This window comes from Babylonia areolata, chromosome 11 (assembly GCF_041734735.1).
Source record: "Babylonia areolata isolate BAREFJ2019XMU chromosome 11, ASM4173473v1, whole genome shotgun sequence".
NCBI classification, from domain to species: domain Eukaryota; kingdom Metazoa; phylum Mollusca; class Gastropoda; order Neogastropoda; family Buccinidae; genus Babylonia; species Babylonia areolata.
In genome coordinates this window covers 41,994,801-42,006,695 of record NC_134886.1, presented here as the reverse complement: position 1 = coordinate 42,006,695, position 11,895 = coordinate 41,994,801, and the positions used below count along the sequence as shown (strand labels likewise).

Below are 11,895 nucleotides of genomic sequence, written 5' to 3'. Positions count from 1 at the left end.
TAAAATCAAATTCAACTGCAAAATTCAGAACGATAGTAAAACCAAAGTTAAAACACACGGGTTTAAAGAAAAAAAAAACCCCTTCTCTGTGTCGAAAGAGTTTCTGCTTAAATCCAGTCCACGTCATGAACACCCACTCCACTCCCCTTCCCGACGTCGAGAGAGAGAGAGAGAGAGCGAGAGAGAGCGAGAGAGGGGGGAGAGACATACAGAGACAGAGAGTGAGAGAAACAGACAGACAGACAGAGAGAGAGAGAGAGAGAGAGAGAGAGAGAGAGAGAGAGAGAGAGAGAGAGATTGAGAAAGATATATATATAGAGAGAGACATACTGAGAGAGAGAGAGAGAGAGAGAGAGAGAGAGAGAGAAACAGACAGACAGAAACAGAGAGATATAGAGATAGATAGATAGATAGAGAGAGAGAGAGAGAGAGAGAGACAGACAGACATAGATAGACAGACAGAGGAACACAGAGAGAGAGAGAGAGAGACAGAGAGATAGAGACATAGAGCGAGCGAGCGAGCGAGCGAGCGAGAGAGAGAGAGAGAGAGAGAGAGAGAGAGAACCGCCAAAACAATGAAGCTCCTTGTTCCGCGCCACTCCTCTCTCTCTCTTTCACACACACACACACACACACACACACACACACACACACACACACACTACCCCACGACTTTCCATCATCATGTTACCCACCCCCTCCCCACCCCCGTCTCCCCATCGTCACCCAACTGTCACCCCGTCTAACCCCGCCGCCATTTGTTATCCGCTTGACAACCTCTATGTGCGCATGCGTAGACCAACGACACGAGAACTTTGGGGACGAGAGCTGAGGTGAATTGCAGTGGGTCTCGGCCAGAAAGATTCATCTCTTGACAAGAGCTACATTCAGAGGTTTCTTTCTTCTCCGAAACTCATTTTGGAAAGATTTTGTGGTCGTTCTTTTTTTTGTTTTTGTTTGTTTGTTTGTTTTAAAACTTTTCGGCTTCTTTCCATTTTGGATGTATGTTCACTTTTTGTTTTGCTTTTTGTGGTAGTAGTAGCAATAGTAGTGGTAGTAGTAGTAGTCGTCGTTGTAGCTGTTGTGGTAGAGTAGGGACATTTGAAGTTTTGTATTATTTACCATTAGTTTTTCTTGTTAATCTTTTTATAGTTTTTTTTTTTTTTTTGGTATCAGCTAGGTTCTAAAGTGTAACTTTGAATATTTATCTTGATACTGTGTATGTAGCTTAGAATTTGGCTGGTTTGTTATTGACTGGTTTTCGAGATGTAGAAAGCGCTCTTCTTAAAACAACCATCACGTTATCGCATTGAAATGTCCCGGTTTAAATGTTTTGGGATGCCGTCGGTTGTTGAGGCAAGCTGTATTTTGTTCATTTGTGTTTTGTTCCTTTTCTTTATTTTGCTGGCAGCGCTTTTTGTCTGTTCATAGCATAATCATCATCATCACTGTGAACGGCGTCACACCCACCGTCATATTAAGACCATGGTCATTGCCACCGTCATATTAAGACCATCGTCACCGCCACCGTCATATTAAGATCATCGTCATCGCCACCATCGTCATCGCCACCGTCATATTAAGACCATCGTCACCGCCACCGTCATATTAAGATCATCGTCATCGCCACCGTCATATTAAGTCACACCCATCGTCATATTAAGACCATCGTCATCGCCACCGTCATATTAAGATCATCGTCATCGCCACCGTCATATTAAGACCATCGTCATCGCCACCGTCATATTAAGACCATCGTCACCGCTACCGTCATATTAAGATCACCGCCACCGTCAGTGTCTTCGTGACTGTTGTGATAAATTAACAATATTTTGCATGTTGCTAATGCACAGCTGGGTTAAAAAAAATTTAACACTTTTTTTCCTCAGAGTGTAAAATGATTAATCTTTTGCATGTTGCTAATGCATAGCCTGTTGTTGTTTTGTTGTTAGGTTTTTTTTTACACCCCCCCACGCCCCTCAGAATATCTCTTAACTAATCAGTTGGTATGGCCTCTGTAATTTGATAGTGAGCACAATGTCAAACTGTGTTTCCTATTTTGCATTAGATGCGTGAAATATGTAACATTTTCATGTACCTTCACGAACAGGGGCTCCTGAAATATACGTATTGTCTTGTCGTTGACATAATCATCATCATCATCGTCACCACCACCACCACCACCACCATCATCATCTTCATGAACATCATCATCATTAATTGTCTTCACCAATACCATCAACATTGACCAAACATTCCTCATTATGTCATCACCGATTAAAACAAATTACTTGAGTATTTTTTTCTCATCCCCCTTTCTCCCCTCTCCCCCCCCCCCTCCAATCTCTCTCTCTCCGTCTGGCACCATCCCCACCGACCCCCCACCCCTCTACACCCCACCACCCCAGAACCCCACCCCTCACACCCCCCTTTTGTCCCTCTCCCAGACAACAACCACCAAAAAAATGGCCCGGCGGATACTCAAACTCAGCCTGTTCCTGCTCCTGCTCCTGGAGGTTCGAACCCAAGCCCAGCACGGAGGGGCTGCTGCGGCAGCGCCACCCCCTGCAGCAGGAGCAGGAGCAGGAGCGGGAGCAGGAACAGGAGCGGCAGGAGCAGCAGCACCAGGAGCAGCAGGCGCGAGAGGCGCACTGACGACACGCACCACCAGTCCCAAGCACGTGTTCTGCACGAGGCCACCGATGGCCCGCACCCCGAAGATGCCCATCTTCCACATGCAGGTCAACACAGGCTTCTACAACGGCTACCGCAGCAACCAGTCCGTCGTCGGTGAGTCAGTGAGTGTGTGTGTGTGGGGGGGGGGGGGGGGGGGGGGGGGGGGGGGGGGGGGGGGGGGGAGAATGGAGTGAGTGAGTGTGGATGTGTGAGTGACTGAGTGAATGCGAAATGCGAATGCCTTATTCAAGTTAGGCCCAGTCCTCTTACTGAAGGGGGCAATCAGACAGCAACAAAACAAGTGCCTCTTATAATATGCGAGTGAGTGGGTTGGTGATGTGTGTGTGTGTGTGGGGGGGGGGGGGGGGGGGGTGTGTGTGAGTGGGTTTGTGAGCGAGTACGTAAAATGTCAAAGTCAACGTTTTATTTGAAGATGGTAAATTGTGAGCGAGTGAGTGTGTGAGTACGTAAGTGTCAAAACATTTTATTAGAAGACAGTTAATTGTGACCGAGTGAGAGAGAGAGAGACAGAGAGACAGACAGACAGAGTGTGCGTGCGTGCGTGCGTGCGTGCGTGCGTGCGTAAATTTTATTTGAAGATTACTTATTGTGAGTGAGTGACTGAGTGTGTGGGTGCGTGAGTACATAAATATCAAAGTAAAATTTTTGAAGATAGTTATTTGAATAAGAACATTTGCTTTGTGACTGAGTGAGTGAGTGAGTGAGTGAGTGAGTGAGTGAGTGCGTGAGTGCGTAAATGTCAAATCTAAATTTTAATTGAACTGGTTAATTGAATTGGAAACATTCATCATCGGTGAGTCAGCGAGTGAGTGTGTGCGTGTATGAGTGCGTGACTACGTAAATGTCAAAGTCAAAACTTTGTTTGAAGATGGTTAATTAAATTAGAAGCATATGCTTTATGAGTGAGTGAGAGGGTGAGTCCGAGAGTACGTAAATTTCAATGTCAAAGTCAAAGTTTCATTTGAAGATGGTTATAACTTAATTAGAAACATTTGCTTTGTGATTGATTGAGTGGGTGCGTGCGTCAGTACGTAAAATTTAAGGTCAAAATTCTATTTGAATATTGTTAATTGAATTAGAAACTGCTGCTTTGTGGGTGAGTGAGTGAGTGAGTGAGTGTGTGAGTGTGTGAGTGTGTGAGTGAGTGAGTGGGGATAGGGGATGAGGGAGAGGGAGAGAGGGAAGGGGGAGGGAGGAGTGGGGTAGGCGGCTGGGTGGAAGGAGGGGAGTGAGGTGGAGAGGGGTGTTATGGATTTCGTGGTGGAGGGGTGAGGGGTGAGGGAAGAGAGAGAGAGAGAGAGAGAGAGAGAGAGAGAGAGGGAGCGAGCAGAATAAATAATATTTGATAAGGACACTGACGATCTAACTCTCTCTCTCTCTCTCTCTCTCTCTGCGCGCGCGTGCGTGTGTGCGTGTGTGTGTGTCACATGTGTACATCGTGTTTGTGATCTTTATGATTAAAGCTGAATCGGATTTTTTTCCCAAACAAAATGATTCTCTCACTCTGACTCTTTCTCTCCACCTTCTGTCTCTGTCTTTCTCTCCACCTTCTGTCTCTGTCTCTTTCTCTCCACCTTCTGTCTCTGTCTCTTTCTCTCCACCTTCTGTCTCTGTCTCTTTCTCTCCACCTCCTGTCTCTGTCTCTTTCTCTCCACCTCCTGTCTCTGTCTCTTTCTCTCCACCTCCTGTCTCTGTCTCTTTCTCTCCACCTCCTGTCTCTGTCTCTTTCTCTCCACCTCCTGTCTCTGTCTCTTTCTCTCCACCTCCTGTCTCTGTCTCTTTCTCTCCACCTCCTGTCTCTGTCTCTTTCTCTCCACCTCCTGTCTCTGTCTCTTTCTCTCCACCTCCTGTCTCTGTCTCTTTCTCTCCACCTCCTGTCTCTGTCTCTTTCTCTCCACCTCCTGTCTCTGTCTCTTTCTCTCCACCTCCTGTCTCTGTCTCTTTCTCTCCACCTCTTGTCTCTGTCTCTTTCTCTCCACCTCCTGTCTCTGTCTCTTTCTCTCCACCTCCTGTCTCTGTCTCTTTCTCTCCACCTCCTGTCTCTGTCTCTTTCTCTCCACCTCCTGTCTCTGTCTCTTTCTCTCCACCTCCTGTCTCTGTCTCTTTCTCTCCACCTCCTGTCTCTGTCTCTTTCTCTCCACCTCCTGTCTCTGTCTCTTTCTCTCCACCTCCTGTCTCTGTCTCTTTCTCTCCACCTCCTGTCTCTGTCTCTTTCTCTCCACCTCCTGTCTCTGTCTTTCTCTCCACCTCCTGTCTCTGTCTCTTTCTCTCCACCTCCTGTCTCTGTCTCTTTCTCTGCACCTCCTGTCTCTGTCTTTCTCTGCACCTCCTGTCTCTGTCTTTCTCTGCACCTCCTGTCTCTGTCTTTCTCTCCACCTCCTGTCTCTGTCTTTCTCTCCACCTCCTGTCTCTGTCTTTCTCTCCACCTCCTGTCTCTGTCTTTCTCTCCACCTTCTGTCTCTGTCTTTCTCTCCACCTTCTGTCTCTGTCTCTCTCTCCACCTTCTGTCTCTGTCTCTCCACCTCCTGTCTCTGTCTTTCTCTCCACCTTCTGTCTCTGTCTCTCTCTCCACCTTCTGTCTGTCTTTCTCTCCACCTCCTGTCTCTGTCTTTCTCTCCACCTCCTGTCTGTCTTTCTCTCCACCTCCTGTCTCTGTCTTTCTCTCCACCTCCTGTCTCTGTCTCTCTCTCCACCTCCTCGTCACCCCTCTTTCCTTTCTTCTGCTCTGTGTGTCTGTAATATATATCTATATGATTTTATTTTTTTCTCATTCTCCCTCCCAATCTGTTCCCATTCGCGAACACGCAGCTTCTGCACAGAGATCAATATAAAACCATCGTTATTGACTTTTCTTAGTGTGTCCCCCCCGCCCCCCATCCCCTTCACAAATGGGAAATGATAAACTGCAAGACAATGTACTCGCGTAGGCTTTGAGAAACTAAATAAAAGCTGCAGCAGACGAGGAATCAGTCTTGCTGAATTGTCCACAGCGATGATATCCACTATCTTGGAATGGAAGTTGTTTCTATTATTATCGATTCGTTTGTGTTTGACGTGTTTTTTTTTCCTTCTGGTACCGACTTTATCTCTCTTCCACGAAGAAAAATGTTGAAAATTATTTACACGAAAAGAAAAAAGATTGGGGTCAGTGGTATTGTTTATCATTTCTTATTTTCATTAATCTATTCTGTGTTTTTCCCCGCTGCCCGATCTTCCTCCCCGAGTCCCCACCCCCTCCCCGTCCCCGTCCCTCCACCCTCCCGACACCCTGACACGTTTTATTTGGAACCATCCGTCATGCACCATCCACTGGAAGTCATACGCCCGGAAATGATGTCATGGCATACGTCATCGGTGAATGCGTATTTTAGTGTCCTCATTCTTGTGCGTTCAGAGCCTGTGCTTGGAACAAGATCAGTCGGTGGTATCTGATAACCACAAAACGAAGAAAACGAAACTAAACTCAAACATATACTTAAACCAACAGATCATTTTCGGTAAAAAGGCACATAGAAACGGGAAGAATATGCACGCATAATTACAGTGAGGCGTCTCGTTGCTTGATAGGCATATTTTTTGCACGGATATTGTTAAAATGTTCTTACATCAAAGTTTTTTTTTTTCTACTTCAACGAAACGTGTTGCCATGACATTTTCATCAACCGTGCGTGCCACTTGGTTTGAAATTATACTACTCATTCATATTAACCCCACAACGGCTGAACTTTGCTAAGATGTCAGTATGACATCGGCTGTAACTACAGTTCCAACATTTGGTTACGTTTTGATAATGAAACTGATTTTGCTGATGAAAGGTAGTTCAACCCAAAGAGGATGAAGTCCGAATAAAGGATGACGACTGACAACCTGTCTGATCCGAGGTGATGGCACTTCACTCACAGGCATACTTGTCTGTAGCAGTCAGGGGGTTAAAAAAAACCATCCCTGTGTGTACTAATTCGTTTCTGTCGTATCTTACTAATAAACGTTTTGTTTTGATCACACGCACATCTTAATCGTTCATCTTAAAACGAATCAGTTATCAATTAATCTTTTCTCTGTCAATTCTTTGAAGTCAGTGGGGCGCCGCATAGTAGAAAAGTTCCAGGTCTGTCGGTTGTGTGCCGAAACCAGAGTCTCTGCAAACGGTCTTGTCAGTTCTACAGTGTTGTCAGCCCGAGTCTCTTCAAATGGTTTTCTTGTCAATTCTACAGTGTTGTCAGCCCGAGTCTCTGCAAATGGTCTTGTCAGTTCTACAGTGTTGTCAGCCCGAGTCTCTTCAAATGGTTTTCTTGTCAGTTCTACAGTGTTGTCAGCCCGAGTCTCTTCAAATGGTTTTCTTGTCAGTTCTACAGTGTTGTCAGCCAGAGTCTCTTCAAATGGTTTTCTTGTCAGTTCTGCAATGTTGTCAGCCCGAGTCTCTTCAAATGGTTTTCTTGTCAGTTCTGCAATGTTGTCAGCCCAAGTCTCTTCAAATGGTTTTCTTGTCAGTTCTACAGTGTTGTCAGCCCGAGTCTCTTCAAATGGTTTTCTTGTCAGTTCTGCAATGTTGTCAGCCCGAGTCTCTTCAAATGGTTTTCTTGTCAGTTCTACAGTGTTGTCAGCCCGAGTCTCTTCAAATGGTTTTCTTGTCAGTTCTACAGTGTTGTCAGCCCGAGTCTCTTCAAATGGTTTTCTTGTCAGTTTTGCAGTGTTGTCAGCCAGAGTCTCTTCAAATGGTTTTCTTGTCAGTTCTGCAATGTTGTCAGCCCAAGTCTCTTCAAATGGTTTTCTTGTCAGTTCTACAGTGTTGTCAGCCCGAGTCTCTTCAAATGGTTTTCTTGTCAGTTCTACAGTGTTGTCAGCCCGAGTCTCTTCAAATGGTTTTCTTGTCAGTTCTACAGTGTTGTCAGCCCGAGTCTCTTCAAATGGTTTTCTTGCCAGTTCTGCAATGTTGTCAGCCCAAGTCTCTTCAAATGGTTTTCTTGTCAGTTCTACAGTGTTGTCAGCCCGAGTCTCTTCAAATGGTTTTCTTGTCAGTTCTGCAATGTTGTCAGCCCGAGTCTCTTCAAATGGTTTTCTTGTCAGTTCTACAGTGTTGTCAGCCCGAGTCTCTTCAAATGGTTTTCTTGTCAGTTCTACAGTGTTGTCAGCCCGAGTCTCTTCAAATGGTTTTCTTGTCAGTTCTACAGTGTTGTCAGCCAGAGTCTCTTCAAATGGTTTTCTTGTCAGTTCTGCAATGTTGTCAGCCCAAGTCTCTTCAAATGGTTTTCTTGTCAGTTCTGCAATGTTGTCAGCCCGAGTCTCTTCAAATGGTTTTCTTGTCAGTTCTACAGTGTTGTCAGCCCGAGTCTCTTCAAATGGTTTTCTTGTCAGTTCTACAGTGTTGTCAGCCCGAGTCTCTTCAAATGGTTTTCTTGTCAGTTCTACAGTGTTGTCAGCCCGAGTCTCTTCAAATGGTTTTCTTGTCAGTTCTGCAATGTTGTCAGCCCGAGTCTCTTCAAATGGTTTTCTTGTCAGTTCTGCAATGTTGTCAGCCCAAGTCTCTTCAAATGGTTTTCTTGTCAGTTCTACAGTGTTGTCAGCCCGAGTCTCTTCAAATGGTTTTCTTGTCAGTTCTACAGTGTTGTCAGCCCGAGTCTCTTCAAATGGTTTTCTTGTCAGTTCTACAGTGTTGTCAGCCCGAGTCTCTTCAAATGGTTTTCTTGTCAGTTTTGCAGTGTTGTCAGCCCGAGTCTCTTCAAATGGTTTTCTTGTCAGTTCTGCAGTGTTGTCAGCCCGAGTCTCTTCAAATGGTTTTCTTGTCAGTTCTGCAGTGTTGTCAGCCCGAGTCTCTTCAAATGGTCTTGTCAGTTCTGCAATGTTGTCAGCCCGAGTCTCTTCAAATGGTCTTGTCAGTTTTGCAGTGTTGTCAGCCCGAGTCTCTTCAAATGGTCTTGTCAGTTCTGCAATGTTGTCAGCCCGAGTCTCTTCAAATGGTTTTCTTGTCAGTTCTACAGTGTTGTCAGCCCGAGTCTCTTCAAATGGTTTTCTTGTCAGTTCTGCAGTGTTGTCAGCCCGAGTCTCTTCAAATGGTTTTCTTGTCAGTTCTACAGTGTTGTCAGCCCGAGTCTCTTCAAATGGTCTTGTCAGTTCTGCAATGTTGTCAGCCCGAGTCTCTTCAAATGGTCTTGTCAGTTTTGCAGTGTTGTCAGCCCGAGTCTCTTCAAACGGTTTTCTTGTCAGTTCTGCAATGTTGTCAGCCCAAGTCTCTTCAAACGGTTTTCTTGTCAGTTTTGCAGTGTTGTCAGCCCGAGTCTCTTCAAATGGTTTTCTTGTCAGTTTTGCAGTGTTGTCAGCCCGAGTCTCTTCAAATGGTTTTCTTGTCAGTTCTACAGTTGTCAGCCCGAGTCTCTTCAAATGGTTTTCTTGTCAGTTTTGCAATGTTGTCAGCCCGAGTCTCTTCAAACGGTTTTCTTGTCAGTTTTGCAATGTTGTCAGCCCGAGTCTCTTCAAACGGTTTTCTTGTTAATTCTGCACTGTTGTCAGTCCATCGGAGTTGGTTTTTTTCCCCATTTCACCCTCCGTCAACAGGTCCTTGAAGGATTGTTGTAGAAAGGCCACTGGATCTTGTTACGTGATCATACCACCGCAACTTTTTCTTAAATGATCTAAGCAAATCTTTATAAGGTCCAGTGCTTGGCCCACTTGTTCACTGAGTGGTGTGATCAGTGTATCAGATGTTTATCGTTTTGCGATAACACCATTTCCATGGCTTGAATTCTTTCCCAGTCCACCGTCAGGGTCCTTGTCTCACATGTGTGCAGGAAGATGGGAATATAGCAGTGCACACAGGAGTCTAACGTTGTGTTCCATGGAGATGATAGGAATATAGCAGTGCACACAGGAGTCTAACGTTGTGTTCCATGGAGATGATGGTAATATAGCAGTGCACACAGGAGTCTGTGTTCCATGGAGACGATGGTAATATAGCAGTGCACACAGGAGTCTAGCGTTGTGTTCCATGGAGATGATGGTAATATAGCAGTGCACACAGGAGTCTAACGTTGTGTTCCATGGAGATGATAGGAATATAGCAGTGCACACAGGAGTCTAACGTTGTGTTCCATGGAGATGATAGGAATATAGCAGTGCACACAGGAGTCTAACGTTGTGTTCCATGGAGATGATAGGAATATAGCAGTGCACACAGGAGTCTAACGTTGTGTTCCATGGAGATGATGGTAATATAGCAGTGCACACAGGAGTCTAACGTTGTGTTCCATGGAGATGATGGTAATATAGCAGTGCACGCAGGAGTCTAACGTTGTGTTCCATGGAGATGATGGTAATATAGCAGTGCACACAGGAGTCTAACGTTGTGTTCCATGGAGATGATGGTAATATAGCAGTGCACACAGGAGTCTAATGTGTTCCATGGAGATGTTAATATAGCAGTGCACGCAGAGTCTAACGTTGTGTTCCATGGAGATGATGGTAATATAGCAGTGCACGCAGGAGTCTAACGTTGTGTTCCATGGAGATGATGTTAATATAGCAGTTCACACAGGAGTCTGTGTTCCATGGAGATGATGCTGTTCTTTCGTATAGGCTTCAGTCTGGACAGTGCTGATGTCTTTGCTTCCCTTGAGGATTTTTGGTTTGGATCCTTCATTGCTGATGAATCACTTAATCACACATTCTAAACGATAAGAAAATCAGATCTGAGTCATTCACATATAAAAACACCCATCCATTCATTCAACTTTCATATCAATAATTCACCTTTTTACAACATCCTACTCATCCACCCTTTTATCACTTTTACTTATTCACTTTATTTCTATAAAGAAAAATTACTGATTCACATTTTCCTATGACTCCTAATTTCTTATCACCATATTTGTTCTGAAGTTTAAGTCATTTGCCTTCTGTGACTTATTCCCTTCTCATGATCACTTTTTGTTTTTGATTATTCGTTTATTTATAGTCTGTTCATCTAAGACGCTATTAGACTAAATTTTGTTCTTGATTTACTTTAATCGTTTGCCCTCTATGTATACATTATTGATAATATATTTGAACGTATTTGCTTATCTCATTTTATTGATCTTATCCATTCATTTGGCTAATGGATTCTACGTGTCTATGGTACACTGTCAAGGCCTGCGCACGCATTTGGGTGTATGTGTAGGTCACGCATCTTATTTATTTAAAAGCAGTTGCTTTGTAGCGTATATGTGTCGCGTGCAACTTTTAAACCAAAAATTATGGCCAACTCTCTCACGCTCCCTCTCACCATCCAAACAAAAGCCCGAAACAAACGAATAAAAAAAATTACTTCAGATATTTTTAACACAAATCGCAGACACGATACAAAAGGGCGCCGATACTTCAGAACGATTAGACACCACATGCACAAACCAGAAGTCTGTTCGCTTTCCTCTTCAGCGGGAGGAACACCCAAAATTATTTCCCCTTCCGTCACCCTCTTCTACGACAGTTTTTTCCCCGGTAATACTCAACTTAGGGGGGAGGGGAGGGGAGAAGGGGGGGAATGGAGAAACTGGCACCACACAGTTCGTTGTCCTGGAAGGTGGACTCTGGTGTAGGCTTTGGGGATCACGTCCACCAGCGACGGTCGAGCTCCCCACAACGGAAGAAGGCCACACAAACCGCGGGATGAAGTCGGGTGTCCACAGAGAGAGAGTGGAGTTCCCTACGACAAAATCTAGAATCCGCGGCTTATTTCTAGCAAATTATCCACAACAATCTTGGTATGATTCCGCTGCCGCCCACCATCTCGGGGCGGAAAGGGAGTCACAATAGCACTACATTACATTATCATGGACAGACTCATTCACTCCCCTTAAATCCCATCCGGTTTACAGGTAAAGCAATCTGAACAAATATAATTGACCGGTTTTCCAATCTCTTTCTACAAAATATTAATTCAGCCAACAGCTGAAATATTCAGGTTTAGCTCCAATTTAACAATTATTTCCCGAAGTAATTCACAAATCTAATGAAAATTATCTCCCAAACAAATGTAGGCTTGACCTTTATTTCAATGTTTCCACATTCAGGACTGGGAGAAATAGACCGGGTAATTCTAGCACATCAAACTGAGAATATGTGAGGTAATATGAAATTGTAAATTTAGAGTGAAAGTAAAACCGAATTAGAGAACAAGAATCACACACTCAAGCAAAAAACCACGTGTCAGTTTCAAGTAAACTG

General features: G+C 44.5%; 1 protein-coding gene across 5 annotated transcripts in view; it reads left to right on the top strand.

The window, feature by feature from the left end:
- The first annotated feature begins 802 nt into the window (after positions 1 to 802).
- The window catches only part of LOC143287739 (uncharacterized), a 48,154-nt gene continuing 37,061 nt past the window's right edge, over positions 803 to 11,895 (top strand). For 4 of the 5 annotated variants that reach the window (XM_076595983.1, XM_076595986.1, XM_076595987.1 and 1 more), the window contains exons 1-2: positions 875 to 1,002; positions 2,409 to 2,790. In XM_076595983.1, the coding sequence (XP_076452098.1) occupies positions 2,466 to 2,790 (325 nt within the window). In that variant the 5' untranslated portion in view covers positions 875 to 1,002; positions 2,409 to 2,465. Of the gene's footprint in view, positions 1,003 to 2,408; positions 2,791 to 11,895 lie in introns of all 5 variants that reach the window. The other variant, XM_076595984.1, reaches the window with a different exon arrangement.